Here is a 19,899-nt window from a genome sequence, read left to right as displayed (position 1 = left end):
GGGCATCCATAGCAAAGTACTACAAACTATGTGGCTTAAAACAACAGAAATTTTTTCTCTCAGAGTTCTGGAGGCTCAACGTCAGAAGGCAAGCTGTCGACAGCACTAGCAAGGTGCCATGCTCCCTCTGAGACTCTTGGTAGAATCCTTCCTTGCCTCTTCCTAGCTTCTTGTGGTGGCCATTAATCTTTGGCTTTCCTTGTCTTTGTGTTACATCACTCAAGTGTCTGCCTATGTCTTTTCCCTGCCACTTTTCCTATGTGTGTGTCTCTGTGTCATTTCTCCTTTTGGGGGGGATTAAAAGTCCATCCTATTTTAGTGCATCCTCCCTCTGCACTGATGCTATTTCTCAATAAAGTTACATTCTGAGGTTCTTGGAAAGGACATGAATTGTGGCTGGGAAATATATGACTCCACATAGTATATGACACTTCTGGAAAAAAGAGAAACGAGAAGTACTTTTAGATATGAAAATGGTATAGTATGTCAATTTACAAAGTGCAGGAGCCCTAAGACCATGATAGCCATTTTCCCTTGTGATTTGCTTGCTGATTCTGGGGGCTGCATTGAGCCTCAAGCTTTTGAAGATTAGGGCTGAATTGTCCCTTGTTTTATACTATTTGGAAGAAAAGCCCCACCTGAGGACTAGAAACTGCTCAAACTTCAAGTAGTCTTTTCCTCACAATGGATGCCAAATTTAGAAACAGTAGGATATGGGAGCCTGGAGAAAAAAATCTCAAAACCAGTAAAAGTCTGAGTCAGGCACCCAGGGCATGGGATATCCTAGCTAGACTCTCCATTGAAATTCTAGGTCATTCATTCCTTAAAGACACTTTTAACCACAGGTTGACTCTTTCTTATGTTGCAACTTACCTCATCTCAATTTTTTTTGAATCTGAAAAAGGCAAACCATCACTGAGGGAAAAATAATATAAATTTCAATCTTTATGGTATTTTACACTCAATGTCAAGCACAAAAGAAAACACATTGTGTCCATAAGTACGAAATGTGATCAATATGAAAAATGTGTCAACAGAAGACTGACAGAAAATCCAGATGTTAGAATTAGAAAAAAAGGGACCTTAAAATAACTATAATCAATATGTTCAAGGAAATAGAATAAAGGATTGAAAAATGGATGAGAAAGAATACTTCAAAAGAAAATTGGGAACTATAAAAAGAATTAAATGGGCATCTTGGACTCTAAAACACCATATCTGAAATTGAAAACTTCTTATTTTGGTTAAAGGCTGACTAGACATAGGTGGATACATGGTTAGTGAAAAATAATAGAAAGAGACAAAATAATAGAAAAGAATCATATTGCAGCACAGAGAGAAAAAAAAGATAGGAAAGAAATCCCAGAGAAAAAGTCAAATAATCTAATAGGTATATCTGAGCACAGGTAGGAACAGAGAGAGAAAAATGTGGCAGAAGGAATGTTTCAGGAAGTAATGTCTCAGAAATTTTCACTACTGATACATTTCTTTAATCCACAGATTTAAGAAGTTCTGGAAATTCAAAGAATGACATATGTCAAGGAAATCATACCTAATTTCATCACAGTCAAATAAAAACTTAAAAAAATTTAAAAGCTGAGAAAAAAGACAGTTGCCAAAAAAAGACACAACATTAGAATGATGGTTAAATTCTCAATGAAATCATGGAATCCAGAAGAAAAAAATGAAATGCTATTTTCAAAGAAAAAAACTGAAGAAAACCTGGCAATACAGAATGCTGTCCTTGGTGAATATATGCTTCAAAAATAAAGGGGAAATAAAGATATTCTCAGGAAAAAAAAAGGCGATATAATTTGCTGGCAGTAGACCTATATTACAAGAAATACTAAAAGAAATTCTTTAGGCTGAAAAAAATCACAGGTGAAAGCAAGGAAGTAGAAGGAATGAAAAACACTGGAGTAGGGAAATATGACTGTTGACCATTTAGAGCAACAATCCTAACGAAGCCATATATATATATATTTCTATTTATTATAGAAATAAATTATATGGAAATAGCAAAATATAGTAGGAGGGGATAAACAGATGTAACTATTTGCAAGATTTAATTTTTTTTTAATGTTTATTCATTTTTGAGAGAGAGAGAGCAAGCATGAGTGGGGGAGGAAGAAAGAGAGACCAGAGACACAAAATCTGAAGCAGGCTCCAGGCTCTGAGCTGTCAGTACAGAATCCAATGTGGGGCTTAAACCCACGAACCCTGATATTATGACTTAAGCTGAAGTCAGATGTTTAACTGACTGAGCCACCTAGGCACACCTACAAGACTTTTTAATATAAACAAGAACCAACTTAATGTTGTTTGTATTAAAGATTCATTTAGTAATTTCTGTTGAAAACTGTAAATGAATTAGGCTAAGAGATGAAACAAAAATATTAAGAGAGGTTATAGAATAAGATAATAAAAATTAATGATTAATCCATAAACAGGCAGGAAAAAAGAATAAGTATTAAAGAACAAAGTGGACAAATAGAAAACAAATAACACATAAGAGGGATAGGAAATAGGAATAAGCTATGCTCTAAGTGTGCAATTTTCATGATATATCTATCCAACAAAGGACTCATCTCCACAGTAGACAAGGCAGTCAAAATAGATGTTAATGATAATTCAAAGAAATGTGCAAAACACCTGAACAGACACTTTATAAAATAGGATGCCCAAATAAGCGTATGAGAAGAAAGTTAACTTGGTAATACAAATGGAAAGCCAATCAAAATCACATTATGATACAAACACACACTCCCAGAATGTTTAGAATAAAAAAAGATAGTACCAAGTGCTGACAGTAGTACAGAGCAACTTGAAGTCTCATATATTTCAGTGAAAGGAGAAATTAGTTCCATCACTTTGGAAAACTGCTTGGCTATTTCTAATAAAACTAAACATATCCATAGTCTATGATATAGCAATTCCAATACTAGGTATACATTTCACAGTAATTGGGACATAGATCTGCCATAATATATGTACATAAATATTCATAAAGTACTTATAATACCTAAAAATGTACATAATCCAAATGTCTATCATATAGGAGAACTGATAGATAAATTCTGGTAGTATATCCATACAAAGGGACATTACACAGCAATAAAACATGGGCAATTGGGTGGCTCAGTCAGTTGAGTGTCTGACTCCTGATTTTAGCTTGAGTCATGACCCCAGCATCATGGGATTGAGCCCCACATGAGACTCTGCACTGAGCATGGAGTCTGCTTAAGATTCTTTCTCTTTCACCCTCTGCTTCCTCCTCTGTGCATTCTCTGTCTCTGTCTCTGTCTCTCTCTCTCAAAAAAAAAAAAAAAAGATAAAAAATAATACATTACTAATACATGCAATGATGGGATAAATGCTACTACATTACTTTGAGTGGAAAAGGCCATTATAGAGAAGCAAATAATGCAAGATTCTGTTTACATAATATACAAGAATAGGCAAAACTAACAGGCAATGAAAGAATTCCCATTATTGGAGCATATTCTCTTAAGCCTACTGCTAGTTCTGGACTACTAGATTTAGACACCTGTCCTAACTTTTATACTTTGTCTTCTAAGAATCTCTTAAGACAAAATAAGCAGTAATTCAGCTATGCGTATTTCTATCCTGTGTGTCAAGCCATTTTTCTTCTTGAACCATCTATTAGATTTAAGGTACTAGAGACAATGGGCAAGATGAAGCTTCTTGACTGGCATGAATTGTAAAGTCATACTATTTCTTAACACTTCAACTCAAAACTGGGTGTCTTATGCACACTCCCTCATGAAAGGGTTAAAGTGCAATATATTTAGGAAAATGCTGGTAATATTCAGTAATATTATAAATATGAGTAAACTATTTGGGGTCCCTATGAAGATGGGGATTAAAGATGTTAAGAGAACATGTAAGTCAATAAGGAAATACAGTCAAAAGCAGAGAGTAGTGAACACTTCGGTATCTATTATTGAATTCCATGGTCATATAAAAATAATTTTAAGATTTTTTCTTTTTTGTATCTTTGACCTATATATTAACTATTATATAATGCAAATTTTATGGCAATTTTTGAAAACTGTAATATTCTATCTTTTTAGTATACTATACTGGTTAAACTTTAGACAAACCTGAGTTCAAGAATAAATTCTAATGTTTAATAGTTAGGTGACCTTGAGTAAGTTATTTTGTTCTCTCTAAATCTTGGTTTTGTAATCTGTAAGATAAGGATAATAAGAATAATAGAGGTATCACACATAAGTGTCTATGTTTATGTACAAAATGCCATCTCTCATCAGATAAGTTTCCAGGGTGGGGAAGTGGCTAATGAGTGCTTTCCAGTACTGGAGTAAGGAGCCAGTTCTGAGCAGAGAAATCATAACTGGGTAATTACATGTAAGACAGAGAGCCACAGCAATAGGTTAAAAGGGAAGATTTTACAGAACAACTTCCAAGAAATAATGTTCTTTTTTTGTTGTTGATTTTTTAAATGTTTTATTTATTTCTGAGAGAGAAAGAGAGACAACATGAACAAGGGAGAGTTAGAGAGAGAGGGAGATACAGAATCAGAAACAGGCTCCAGGCTTTGAGCTACCTGTCAGCACAGAGCCCGATACGGGGCTGGAACCCACAAACCGTGAGATCATGACCTAATCCGAAGTCGGACGCTTAACCGACTGAGCCACCCAGGCGCCCCCATAGAAATAATGTTCTATGGAAATCAATTACAGAGGTTTTTAAAGATTATATTTAAATAAGATCTCCAACAGTGGGGGGTGGAAATAAGAGAAACGAAAAACCATTTTAAGGAGAAGACATTTTAGATAAAAAAGAAAAAGAAAATAATATTGGTACAAAAAGGGTAAAGATCAATTGGAAACATTCCCTTAGCCACACTGGTTAGGGACTGTCACTAACTCCTTAATAAAGGAGAACTGGAGATGAAATCAGATCTATTGCCTATACTTCATAACTCCTCCAGTGTAGTTACCTATAGCAATGTGTACACAACCAGAGACTTAGAATACAGAGATGCATAGCTCCTGAATCTCAAGAGAGGGAAGAAGTCTGTGTCTATCGGAAACTAGACAGAATGATGAAAGATATGAAATTAGCTATAAACATTGAAATTGTGAAACAGAAGTCACGATGCTGTTCATTCACATACAATATTTTTCATGAAAATAATAAAAAAAGGAAATAACCATTTGAAGATTTTGGACAAGCAGTATGTGAAGTGAGAGAGAAACAAACACAGGCTTACACCATACTTCTGTGATTTCTGGATTTCACGGGGCAGTACAATATCCCACACTTCAGCATTTCTCTCCTCCCTCACTATTCAAACAGGAACTGACATAAGGTTGCCAAGTTCTTATTTTACCAAGTACTGATATTTAAAAATAATCACAAATCACCGTTCACTCCCTTCTTCATTTCACAAAAGAATGAATTGATACCAAAAACATATGATGGACATGACCTGGGAGGGGAAGTGCATTATGAAAAAATTCACTATATTATTCCCATTATTCTCATTTTCATGCTTACATGTGACAACTTCTCTGTGCACTGGAATTGGTTTGTGGGCCATAATTTCAACCCCACTGCCCCGCTGCATTCCTCCTGTGTTCCAGCATCATAGATAAAGGCACCCATACCACCAACTAAAACATTCTACTCCTATGCAAATGTATATGGGGTTCTTGTTATACAATGTGGTGATAAGGAAGTCTCAACCAATCATGTATCAATTTTGATAAACCTTAGTTTTTGCAGGCTTTGACGTAGGATGATTATTGGACCTACCTTGGTTATTGGAGTCGAGATTCCCTTTCAATGTGCAACAAATAATAGTAACTAAACCCTGTGTTTAACTCTTATATATCACTTACAGCACTGAATTGCAACACTGGCTGGCATGATTATCTCCTTTCTAGACACTAAACCTCTTGAAGGCAGGAACTAGTTTTCCTCACCTTGTTATCTTTATAACCAAAACAATAGTTGGTACAATTTGAGCGCTTTTAAGTATATAAGAATGAATGGCAATGTTCAGATAATGTCTCCTGCAACATAATAACTGTACATAACAAATCCCTATCCCTGCTACTGTTCTATATATTGATGGAAGTAGGAATTTGCTCTGTCCTTTAATATTCACCTGATTCATTCTTAAATTTTTAAAGTTTGTTTGTTTGTTTGTTTATTTAGAGAGCGTGTACAAGAGTGAGAGCAGGGGAGGGACAGAAAGAGAAGGCAAGAAAGAGAATCCCAAGCAGGCTCTGCACTGTCAGTGCAGAACCCAATGCAGAACTTGAACTTATGAAACATGAGATCATGACCTGAGCCAAAATCGAGTCAGATGCTTAACCAACTGAGCCACCAGGAGCCCTCTTATCATTCTTCAGAATATATGACACCCTTACTAAGTGTTTAACTCGGTGCTGTTAAAGATAATAAAAATGAGAAGACATTCTTGCCTTCAGGGATGGCAACAGCAGTTCCTCTCTGGAGCTCACATTACCCTCAGCACAGTGCCAATTTCTTGAATGATATAAATAACAAAATTGAAATCTCTGTGGAGTAAAAATTTGCTCTGATATGTTCTTCTTAGTGAGAATAAAGCCTGTTTATCACTGTAAGTAGCAATATCCACTCTGTTTATGTAAGAGTCCTCTTCTCCAACAGATTACAGCCACTATCCCCATGACACAGTTTACATAAATTGGAGCCTTAGCCTTATCCAGTTTAAATGAAACAATAAATCTGCTTACTATTGCAAGTCTTGTTGTATTTGCTGTTCTCCTGTGCAAACCCTTCCAGCCGGCACTGAAAACGATGCTGCCAAAATTCTTGAAACCAAGGGTTTCGAAGGTTTGTTTCTGGCCGGAGCTTCAGATAATAATCATCAAACCACTTGACATCGGGAGATTGAAGCTTGATTGTGATTCCACCAACAGCTTCTCGCTGATATCCATCTGTCACATCATACCTGTCAGCCCAGCCATCACTGTGGGGAGACAAAAACCACCTCAGCTTAGAACAGATACCTTCTAAGCAAATGATTCCATTTGCTTTCCCTTTGAAAAGATCATCACATGGCTACTCAGGCCACATCATGGTCCTGCATTATACTTACATGATTACTGAGATAGTAGCTTAGAATAAAGAGTATAATACACCATGAGAACTTTGGGTCTAAGAGTGCTAGAAGGCACCAGTATCACTAACTTCAAACTGTGGAGAATAACCTAATGCTTTTGGTAGAATTTGACTGGTTGTAAAATGCAGTATATGTACAGAAGCTGCATAAAATCACCATTCACATTATTTACTGAATATTTAATGGCTAGGTCAAGTTAACTTTAAATCCATTTTGTTTCTTTATCATCATTAGTATAATGATCATAAGGTAAAAATGAAAATATTTCTAAGATACACCCAGTATTAATTTAACCATCCTATGACATGATATTCATTGTTTTCACATTTTACAAGTAAATATAGAGAGGCTTAAAAAAGCCTGCTGATGGAAACTAATTTGACAATAAACTATTTGTAAAAAATAAATAAATAAAATAACACCCCCCAAAAAATAAAAATAAAGGAAAAATAATAAAAAATAAAATAAATAAAAAAGCCTGCTGATTATGATCATTCTGTTAAACACTGATTCTTCAACACCTCAGACTGAAGTCGTCTAATCCACAGTCTTTCCCATCCCATGGTACTTCTCTAATGTATTTAAAATACACATATGGAATCATGTTTTGCATAGGAGGGATTAAAAAAAACTTCTTTTTTTTTTTAATTTATTTCTAGGAGAGAGAGAGAGAGACAACGTGAGCAGAGGAGGGTCAGAGAGAGAGGGAGTCACAGATTGAAACAGGCTCCAGGCTCTGAGCTGGCAGTCAGCACAGAGCCCGACGCGGGGCTCGAACCCACGAACCGTGAGATCATGACCTAAGCGAAAGTCGGACTCTTAACCGACTAAGCCACCCAGGCGCCCCTTAAAAATACTTCTTAACAGGGATGTGTGGAGGGCTTAGTGAGTTAAGTGCTTGACTCTTAATTTTGGCTTAGGTCATGATCTCACAGTCGTGAGATCAAGCCCCTCATCAGGTTCTGTCAAGCCCCTTATCAGGTTCTGTGCTGGGTGTGGAGCCTGCTTGAGATTCTCTCTCTCCCTCTCCCTCTTCTCCTCACCCACTCATGGACACTCCCTCCCCCTCCTCTCTCTCTCTCTCTCCCAAAACAAACAATACCAAAAAACAAACAAACAAACAAACAAACAAACAAAACCAACTACAACTTCTTAACAATGAGCCATTAAGGATGGTGTCAGGGATCATACTCTTCAATATTACTCTCATTCTATGCACTGATCGCTCAAAGTAAGTTAGGGATTTTAAGATAAAGAATTAGAAATCAGAGAGGTAGTATTACAATGGTATAAGAGTATAACAGAATAAAAGGAAAACATGCTAAGCTTATTTGGAAAATGAGTGAGACACAACATTGGAAATAAAAGACATGAAAAGATGTATCGAATTTGGGCATACCGTGGGGCATTCAGGACAAAAGAGACTGACCTTTCCATCCTTTCTCCCACTGGAATATGCACAACTTGTGCTAAGTACCTGCCGTGACCTAGTGGTGCTGTCTCTCCTTAGAAGAGGTGCAAGTGCTTTTTCAGGAAAGATAAAGAAAGTCAAGGGGTATTTTAACACCGGAAAAATCAGTAACAAAGAGGGAAGAGAAGGGGTTTGGAAAGAGCTGAGGGGAAGAACAGAATGGAATCTCCTGAATGCAAAGTTAAGTTTTTGGAGTTACACAGGTTTGGAGGAAGTGGGCACTGGGGAGAGGGATAGGGAGAGAGATTTACATTCACAATCATTATTTATTTCATCCATATCAGATATGTTTATCAGAATGTTAATTTCTTTTTATCTTCCTTCAAATGCATTTTTGTCTTTTATATATATTTTTTGTAGGTGAGAGCATGCACCAATATTTCACATATAAAATCAGTGCTGGGGAAGGCATTATGTAAGTAATTAATTAAAATAAGTATTTAAAAAGCATGCACTTCTTTCCAGCATGCTCTGCTATACCAACTCTGACTTAAAAACTGATAATGAGAGTTTTTCCAAAGTTCACAGATTACTCATTAAGATATCACAGGGGCTTGAGATAACTTGAGATGTTTCCTAAGGCATCAGTGGGTGGCAGAGGAGAAAAAATAATAAACAAACAAAATAAACCATTTCTTCTTCTAAGTCATTTCTGACCAAAGATATTTCATTAAAAATTATGGTGAAATTTCAAAAACTTTTGCGGAAGATCAGGAAAAAAAATAAGCAATGCAATATGTTTTGTCCCAATGTTGAATTTGGTTACTTCACACATTATCTTCCCTCAAATTTCTCATTTTCAGCTGCAGAAGATTTTATTTAAAGCTGACAAGCTGAAATGATGTGGGCTTGTTTGCCTCATTTTCTCCCTCTGTTGTGGAGGGTTTATTATATCACTGGTATGAGAGTGTGGGTCTCACTGGCACTGGAGGAGATGCAGGGGCGTATTGCAAACGGGGCAGGAAGCTCTGTTTGTCAAGCAGAGCCCATTCTCCAGGAAGTGGGAATTTAAATTGCTCCTTTTGTTAATGCTAGCTCGCTCTTATGTAACACTATGATTATGAATATTACATAAGAAATGTAAGATTATAATGGGTCCAATTTACCCTTCACAATTCATTCATTGAATTTAATGGGGATTGTAAAAAGCTTGTCTTGTTAAAACTTTTTTGGAGGTAATATTTCCATAAAAAAAGTATGTACGCCAGAGTGTGTTAATTGATTCATTTCTCATCTTGTTCTTAAGCTCTATTTTTTCATGTATAAATCTCTTCTCCATATTTAAGAATTTAGCAAAAGACGATGTTTTATTAGCAGCCTATACGTTTGAGTTATGAATTTAAAATAATTTAGTTACAGATGTTTCCATTCAACAGCAAAATAAAAATCATAGTGGAGTGTGAATGCAAACAGAAAATTCCAATTTCTATTTGACAAAACAAGGTTATTCTATTTAAACTTACAGGGGAATATCTGGTATGTAAGTTTCAAGAAATTTCACTCTATGCTGGCTAAGTTAGATGGTGTCATATTGACTTTAGGTTTTTAAATATTAATATTTTCATAAAAATGTGCTTTTAAGACTTGTGTTAAGATGATGAGGTAACTCTAAGTAAGGAATAATAAATCTAAAAGCAAAATGAAGTTCCAAGAAAAACTTGTACTTACTTTTCTATGATCTATTGCTTTACATTACAATGATAGACTAGACTGTCAAATACTAGCTAAATGCTTTTGGTAACATATATTTTACTAAATAAGGAAAAAATGTGTAGAGGAAGACAAGGAAAGAAACTAAAATATACCACGTTTAAAGCACTTCTCTAGATTTGGTATCTGTCTATCTATCATCTATCTATCTATCTATCTTCATCAATTTATCCATTCATCCGTCCATTAATTTCTTCCCTCACTGGAGGGCATTTTATCCATCTCCTCATAATCCATTTTATTATTTTCCTTCCAATTCTTTGATATACAAATAATGCTCATTACTTGAAGATTCTGTATGTTCAAATCGACTTGCTAAATTTATTTACAACATCCAAATCAATACTCGTGGCACCTTTGTGGTCATTTGCACACATGCACAGAGTGGCAAAAGTTTTGAATCTGCTGATGTGCAAATTCCCAGCTGAGGTTGAATGAGATGATCTTCTGCTTTCTTGTTTTAGCTTTCATGTTTTAAACAAGTGTCCTTTTCATGATCTATTTAGTAGCAGGGTTTTTCTATTTTTTGATGTGTTTTTTTCACTGATTTCACTGTTTAAAATAACCCCCAAGCATAGGGTTATCTAGAGTTCCTAAGTGCAAAAATTCTCTGATATATCCTATACAGAAAACGTATTTTTTAAATCAGCTTCATTCATGTATGAGTAAAGTGCTGTTTGTTATGAGTTCAATGTTTACAGAAAAACAGTATATATTAAAGAAGTTATCTTTAGACAGAAACACACATAAGACAAGACTAGCTGATGGAAATGTTGTGACCAGAGGCCAGTATCAATTTAAACCTGTATTTTCCCTGGGGGCAATGATCAGTATTCACTGATTTGGTGTTTGGTGCATGTTTATGGAACAAAAGTACTGTGAATAACAAGAATTGAGTATACAAATATATTTGTATACTTAATTTGAGTATTCTTTTAATTAGGCCTACAGTTTTTCTTTGACTATGGAAACAGAGTAACTTGGACATTGAGACAGGAAAAATATTTTTGGATTAGGTTGGCTTAACTAAAGGAGGAAACTTTACTATGTACTCATTCTCAAAACACCTCCTTGGTAGATACCTTAAATTCTTTAAATTCTCCCTGACGACATATTTAGGACATGTTCATCTAGCAAGAATTTATTTTCATTTTCTTTCCAAGATTGCATTACCAAAATATATATTCTTACTCTATGATTTACTCTTGTTCCTTTTTCCTCTTAACCTCAATTTCTATCATTTCACATAATTAGCAATTTCGTTTTTAAAACTGAATTTTATGTGTTCAACAGAAGGCTATTTTTAACAAAATTGACTCAAAATCTCCAGTCCTAATTCATCTTCTATATCTCCATAGCTTTCCTTCTCTTCATCAACATTTATTAAATATCTACCTACCCTAGACTAAATTATTTTGTGGTAATAAACTCTCAATATTTCAGTGGTTTAGTACAAAAGTTTATTTCTTGCTCAGCCTGTAGATTCATTACAGATGGTCTATAACTCTCCTGCATGTCACCTTCATTCTGAGACATAGTCTGAAAGAACAGTTTCCTCCTGGGATGTGACCAATCTTGTAGAAGGAAAAAGTATGCAGTGGTTCTTAAGTAGTATAGTCAGAAGTGGTACAGGCCACTTCTGCTCACATTTCATTGATGAAAGCAAGCCATATGGCCAAACCCGACCTAAATGGGACAAACGTGTATTATCTTTCCCACCAGTGAATGTTGTGAAGAAAAATTCACTTTACCATACTTACAATGTATTGAGATGAAGAAAAACATAAATTAAATAGGGATTAGACACTACACACCAGGCAGGGCTCACAGTCTAGTAGAGGAATGACAGAGGACAGACATAAAATTACTGCAAACAAATAAATATTGTTGCAGGCATGAAACAACAGCAATGGGAGAGAACATCAGTAAACTGACTAATTCGATGTAGGAAGACCAGTTTTAAAAGGAGTTTGAAACATATGGAAAATGGAGTGATAACAGAATTTTGAAATGGTATTTTCTAGATAAAAGAAGGTATTTGAGAATCAGGAAATAGCGACTATGAAGCACCGCAGCTATGTAGATCACGTAGGGCAATGGACCAATGAGAAGTCAGCGGGGGAAGACCCGTTGTGAATCATCCTTTGTGTCATCCCATCATTACCTGACTTCTTTCATTCAGGTAACAGAGAGCCAGTCTTGGCTTTTAAGGTGGGAAATAAAATGAGGAGACGATGAGAAGTGGATGAACTATGGTAGCCGTGTGACAGGTCAGAGTGGTTGTACATCAGCATTAAGGGAATCAAGTTAGAAAATGTGCTGCAGGAGTCAAGGAAACTGATGGAGGCCTGAATTTCAAGCAGAAGCAGTGGGGATGTGGAGCCTTATTTGTAAGGAATTCCAAGAATCCCTAGGAAGAGATGCATGGGGAATTGGGGAAAAGGGGAATTTTATGGTTTTTGGGAGACATTAACAATACTGTAAATGATATTGCAGCTTTGTGTTCTAGGCTGTAAAGTAGAGGAAGAGAATAGGTTTGGGCTGTAAAAGAAAGAGAATGAATACAAGTAGGGGTCTCTGATGATTAGATTTCCCTTTATATTCTCTATTAGTTGTTTTCTCTTGAATTTCTATCTATTCTTGACATATACAGTCGATTTGAATGTTAAAAAAAACACGTTAACAGTTTTCTTATCTTTGGTCCAGTACTATATTAACCCACTCTATTCTATTATATTTACTTTTCTTGTATGCTACACAATAGTTGTTGGCAATCAGAAAATGAGAAATAATGAAAGTTATAGAACTCCAAAGATTTGATACTCTACTCTATGCTATTATATCCCTATAAGAGATATATTTTAACCGTAGAATTAATATTTTTATCATTTATTTTATTAAATTACTTATATATAAAGCAGATCAATACTTAATGGTTATGAAATAATTACTTCAAGGTTTATAACCAATAAATTTAAAATCAAAATATATTTCTGGAATGTGGAAGTCCCTGAAGGCTACATGTTAAAAGGAATAGAAAATATTGGAAAATTATGAAGAAAAATGGTTTATTAATTATCAAATGTTTGAGATGTTTAAATTTTATTTTATTTTATTTTTTATCATTAAAATTTTTTATTTTTAGCAAGAGAGGGAGTGAGTACATGCATGCATGTGAGCAGGGGAGGGGCAGGAGAGAGAGGGAGACAGAGAGAATCCTAAGCAGGCCCTCCACCATTAGCGAGGAGCCCAATGCAGGGCTCAGACTCACAAACCATGAGATCATGACCTGAGCTGAAATCAAGAGTCAGACACTTAACCAGTTGAGCCTCCCAGGTACCCTGATATTTAAATAATTTAAAAAAATAGTGTCACTTATCAAATCTGAAGCTGTATAATACAGATGATATAATCTTTATTTCCTTTCTTCATTTCCTGTTAATATATTTTAAGTTATTGCTATAGAAAACAAAAAATATATGTAGTGCAGAAAACTGCATTGGATGCAGTTTAGTTACGGTTTCCATGTTCCATTCATTCCAATTCATTAATTCAACAAGCATTTTGAATGCCATTTTTGTGTCTTCAAACTGCACACACACTGTGGTAGGTTCTAGTACATGCCCTCAAGAGCCCACAGTCCATTAGGTATGACCTGCCTGAATGGGCGAAGCTGACTTCCAGCCCATTGGATGTTTCCTCATTTATCCTTCAGACTGAACATTCCCTTTCCTTTTTACTCAAACTACATGCAAAAACAGTATAATTTATTAGGTTTCCAATCACTGAAACAGTACTTATTGAAAATCACATTCCTGTCCTACCTCCCTGAGATTATTCCCCAGTCACCTCAATTAGTATTCTGGGTGTTTCCAAACTCTCAGTCCTTAACATTTACAATCTCTTGATTTATTTATATGGAAGGCTAATCACATACAATGGGTATGGATTTCATTAGCTGAACTCTCAGATGGCAAGATGATTATTTAGTATAACTCCACGGAGTTCTTGAGGAGGCATCTGCTGTGGGCAAACAACATAAAAAAATAACCTCAAGGTCTGTTTCAAAGGGAACAACACCAGACTAAAAGTGCAAGCATCAGAATGACTATTCCTAGAAGTTAGCAGCCATTAAATTTCTGTCAGGGGATGTGAGGGTGGGGCTGTGCTAGGTACAAGTGGTCATTCTTCAGTCCTGCTTTTCATAATATTGGTGGTGCCAAGACTAAGCACAAGCATATTGTATATTGGAGACATGACACATTGATTCCCCCACCTCAAATATGTCACACATTCACACCTCTAGGCCTCTGAGTACACCATTCCCTCTGCGAAGAGTGCCACCTCTTCAACTCCTCACATGTTTTCTGATTTGATAAAATCCAACATCTGTGAAGCCAACAGACGGGGCTAGAATACAGCTTATCAAAACCTTCTCGAGCTCCCCTGGGCTGAACAGTTTTCTCCTCTCTGCTTCCAAGATGCTGGGACATTTCTTTATGTATTCATTGAACAAGTATCGGGCAACTAATATTCTAAACGTGGGAGTATAGAGGTGAACAAAAAAGATGAGGCTTCTGCTCTCCTAGAGGGAATATTATGATGCTTTCAGTTTTGCATTTGTCATCGTATTTATTTCTGGCTCTCCAAGTCGACCACAAATTTGATATTTTGGACATCTCATCTTTATGTCTATTATAAAGACTGGAACATATTAAGGACTCAAAAATGTTTAATATAACTTACTGGAAAATTAGAATTTAAAAAGCAATCTTCATATTATAGAGAATTCTTTTCAGATAATTTCACATAGTCATTTTTAATTGAGAATACAGTGTTGTCAGATGCACCTTATAAAATATCTCTGAAAAGCTGAACTGATTCCCCTCTCCAAAATGGTCCTCTCCATTCTCTACCTGATGCTATTAAGGTTAATGAGTACATTCATTAGGCCGCATCCCAGCATTTTTTTTCAAAATCTGTTCACAACCCACATAATTATTATGGAAACTGCTGTTCTACCCACATGTAATCATCATCCTGCCAAATCTTTCACCGATAGCATTTCAGAAGATATTTCAGGATTTTTTTCTAATAGTGGGAGTCTACTGACTGCTTGGCTGTCTTCATATAATATTTCTTTTTTTCCCTCTAAAGGAGTAGGAGGTCTTAGAATCTCTAAATAATAGTGAAAACCAAGGAAGGATATTGAGCTTTTAGATAAAAGTTCTTACAAATATATACCATTCAACACTAATGAATTGTTTATTTCTAAAGAGAAGCACAATGCAGAATTTTCAAGAAAATGGTTATTTACTGGGGTTTATAAATCTTAGTTTTTCTCATTCCCAAGGTTTTATAAAGAATAAGTAGATGTGGATTGGTGGTGCTGTATTAGGACATTCAAAAGAAGGAGAAAAAGTCAGGAACCTATTATTTGCTATGTCTCTAGCATAGAAGTAAGGTGATTTCCATTTTATTACTTTTCCTAATTCTCTGTAGGCCTTAGAGGTGACTATTTTTAGCCCTACTTTCTACTGCTGAGGAAACTGAGGCTCTGAGGGATTAAGGCACCTACTCAAAATCTCACAGCAAATACAGAGGGGATTTAAATTCAGATATTTCTGGCTGCAAAACTCCAGTGCTTCCCATACCTCATGGAGTCTCCAAAGTAATGACATACAGTGATGATAGCACTGAGAAATACTTCATAGAGGGATCATATTTAAGAGGCATATAATGAAGGGTGGGAGCAGAGTGTATGGCTGGGGCCACATATGTAGAATTCTAACATGGCATCCAAGATTCCTGCTCTCTGATGTATACATACCTTCTCTTACCTTTTCAGTCAAACACTAATCTAGATAGGTGCTGTTGCGAAGGAATTCTCAAGATGTAATTCAGGTCACAAATAAATTGACCTTAAAATAGGGAGATCAACCTCCGTGAGTCTGACCTAATAAAGCAATCCTTGAAATGTGACTGGTTCTACCTGGACAAAGTAATCAAACATGAGAATGATTTGAGATGAGAGAGCTGGGGGAGATGCTCTGTTGCTGGCTCTAAAATGGAAGGATCTCTGTGTAAAGGAACTCAGTGGCCTCCAGGAGATGAGAGTGCCACCTGGCTAACAACCAGGAAAGAAACAGAGATTCAGGCTTACATTCGAAAGGAACTGAATTCAGCCAAAAACTTGAATGTGCCTGGAAGTAGATTCTGCTAAAAAAGCCAAAAAACAAAAAACAAAAACACCTCTAGAAAGGAATGCAGTTGGCCAATATCCTGATTTCAGTCTGTTTAACCCTGAGTGGAGAACCCACTTATGCCACACATGGACCCCTGAATTCCAAAAAGTATGAGATGATAAATGAATATTGTTTTAAGCTGCTAAATTTGTGGTAATTTGCAACACTGCAATAGAAATTTATTACTCATTCTCCACCTCCCTTCTACATTTCCTCACTTCGAAGGCCAAAGCATGTTAATGTTGGAAGGAATGCAACTGTAGGAGGTTTGACCAAATTCTTGGTTTGGTCAGAGCAGACAACAGACTTACAAAGGCTTGAGGATTCACCCAAAATTACAGAGAATATTAAACATATTGGAACAGTTGGAACATTCAACTTTCTTCAATTTAGACTTTAGGATGGTAGGCATTCTCCCCTCTGGTTTAAAGAATGCTCCTCAGGGGATACTTCTTTCCCATACATATTCTTCACAGAGGAGAAGCTGAGAACAGTCTCTGTGAATAGATTTTTTTGTGTGTGTGTGAGCTGCACAATGTATTGCGTCTCTTGTCATATTATAGCTGTTTGGAGAAAAGCAAAATTTGAGGCAATTGTGTAAAATGTGCAATATGGTAAGATAATTGATTCAGTTAAGCAGAGAAAGTGCATTATGAGCAGGCTATTGTACCCACAGCTTTCTATAACCTTTTTCATGTTTTCTCATGAAGGTTTTTTACTTAGGATAAACTTCTAGTTTTCAAACCCCTTTTCCACTGACTTGGACTATTTTCCTCTATTATGCTGTTAAACTAAGCATATGTTCAGAGTAATAATTATTTATTGAACATCTATTAACTTCCAAGCAACTAGGCATATTTCATGATAGTGCTGGAGAATATACTACCCCCCGCCCCCCACTTCACACACACACCAATTTGTTTTCTTCCTTTATATCTTAAAACAAGTCCTCAGGGACTTCATAATTTCAGATCTAATAAATTTTCCTCAAACTTTCCCAAACCTTCCTGTAGTATTTAACATATTCTTTCATTTAGCAAAATTTAGCAAATAACATTGCACATGCTCATTTCTCTGCAGAATGCCATCTATGAGGAATAAGGAGAAGAGAGCTGTCATATCTTATCTACACTTCAGCATTAGAGACAGGGAGCTAAGAACTTACAGAGTAGTAACAGGAGTTAGGGGCTGCTGTCTGCCAGGCAATGATTGTTCTAAGCACCTTATATGTGTGTTTTCTCTCTGCCAGGTGTTATTTATATGTTTTATATGACATATGATATTTTATATCTTCATATTTCACATGAAAAATTTCAACTGGAAAAATCATAAATCACCTAGAGTTATGACAGGATTCAAATTCAGTCTACCTACACCTAGAAACCAAAACGGAACTGATAACACCTACGACTGTGGTATTTGATCCTAATCTGTGTTCAAAACTACTGGGTTTTGTACGTAAAAGTGTACAGAGAGAAGAGTTATTTTAATTTCTGTTAAGCACACACACACACACACACACACACACACACCTTGGAATTGGTTTCTTTTTTTCCTCCCTGAGACTGTAAACAAAGGATTGCCTTAAACCACTGCATTCATCTTCTGAAAAAATGCCTATCTTTGTAGTGTTAGAATACATTGGCACAGTTATTAAGAACCTTTCTACTCACAAGGAAAAAAGCTATTAGAGGAAGCTCAAGAGACCTTGATATCTGTACATAAACACCGAATGGACTCTCTTCAGTTCACACTTTGCTTTGAGACAACATGTTTTTCCTTGACAGAATATCCCCATGACACCCACTGAAACCAAATCTGTTGTTAACTTCTCACATCTATCAGATATGGTTTACTGGTGAACACTTACAAGTGGTAGAAGACCAGTAAATAATCAAAAAATTTTCTGGGTGTGAGATTAAGGTTTAGGAATAGTCATTCTTTAAGAAGCCAGACAAAATTCAGAACCTAAAAGTCTGAAAATTTAGATGAATTTTGATGCTATAGGCCTAATAATTAATCTAAACAGGCTGAAAATGTAGGCCACAGATTAGAAACTAAACAGGTACTTCCATTTTCAGCTATGATAGATTAGAGAAAAATGCTCCTGAAGGCAACTAGAAAAGCTAGATAACCTTTGAAAAACATCTACTTATGCTATAAGAAAGCTTTCAAGTCAGCCAGATGTCAGAGACCAAGATCCTAGAGAGAAAAAAAAAAAAATGTACTGAGGCATGGCTTTCCCTTTGGGGTAGTCATAATTCATTGAAAGGCGAGGATGAGTGGCTAAGAGGTTGGATCAAAAGCATATGGTGAGGCTCAAATTTTTTAAAATTCAGGGCTAACATTACTCCAGAACACTATCAGCAAATATCTGGGAGAGAAGAGAGCACAGATGTGAAAAAGATATTTGTTACCATCCCTTATACATTTGCTTACTGGTAGGCAGTTGCTGAGAAACTTAGAAGTTGAGTGTAAAAAATGACTAAGAGGCTCAAAAAGATGCCTAGAGCTCTACAGAGTTAGAGTGGATTGAAGAAAAAAGATTTGGAATTGCACTATTATTGCAGTCCTTTGTCAGGCCAAATCAGAACGATAAACTCCAACAACAATGAGACCCAACTTCAAATCATCTCAATATTAAATTAGATTAAAATGGCCACTCTCTGTTATAATTCCTTGAAAAGCAAATCTTCTTTGGAGAAATGTACTATTAGACATAGCTTTAGATGATCTCTATAATTTTTCATAAATATTGTCTATCGTTCAATTAAAATTAATTTAAGCAGTTTTTTGGGAGGGGTAGGGGTGAGACATAAAGGAAATTTATGAACAGATTCTAAAATTTGCATGGAAATATAAAGGATAAAGAATAGCCACTATTATATTGATAGGGAAGAAAAAAGTTGGGGAAAGGCACCATTAGATACCCAGGCTTATCATAAAGTTACAACTTTATACAATTTGTAGAGCTAGAGAAATAGACCAATGGAACAGAGTTTTACATTTATACAGAGATTTGATTTTTGACAAAGGCAACAGCATAAAGAGGTACAAAAAATGTTCTATTAAATAAATGCTTCTGGGTAAATTTATATCTATATGGAAAAAAATTTTGATACCCAATCCATTAAAATTAATTCCAGGCTGTTATAGATCTAAATGTAAATGGTAAAACAATAAAGCTTCTAGATGATAACAAACAAAAAGGAGAATATGTTCTTCACCTTAGGATAAGAAAGAGTTCTCAAACACAACACAGAAAGGACTAACCATAAAATCAGGATTATTTAAAGTATTTATAATGAAATTTA

The 19,899-nt window shown here is 35.7% G+C and overlaps 1 protein-coding gene across 3 annotated transcripts in view; it reads right to left on the bottom strand.

The window, feature by feature from the left end:
- The window catches only part of GRM5 (glutamate metabotropic receptor 5), a 513,285-nt gene that overhangs the window by 131,850 nt on the left and 361,536 nt on the right, over nucleotides 1-19,899 (bottom strand). For all 3 annotated transcript variants that reach the window (XM_039253697.1, XM_039253698.1, XM_039253700.1), the window contains exon 3: nucleotides 6,771-7,006. In XM_039253697.1, the coding sequence (XP_039109628.1) occupies nucleotides 6,771-7,006 (236 nt within the window). The remainder of the gene's footprint in view (nucleotides 1-6,770; nucleotides 7,007-19,899) is intronic.

This window comes from Hyaena hyaena, unplaced genomic scaffold (assembly GCF_003009895.1).
Source record: "Hyaena hyaena isolate Hyena2069 unplaced genomic scaffold, ASM300989v1 scaffold_462, whole genome shotgun sequence".
Lineage (NCBI taxonomy): Eukaryota > Metazoa > Chordata > Mammalia > Carnivora > Hyaenidae > Hyaena > Hyaena hyaena.
Note: the sequence above shows the minus strand (reverse complement) of the source record. Positions and strands in the feature narration are given on the sequence as shown.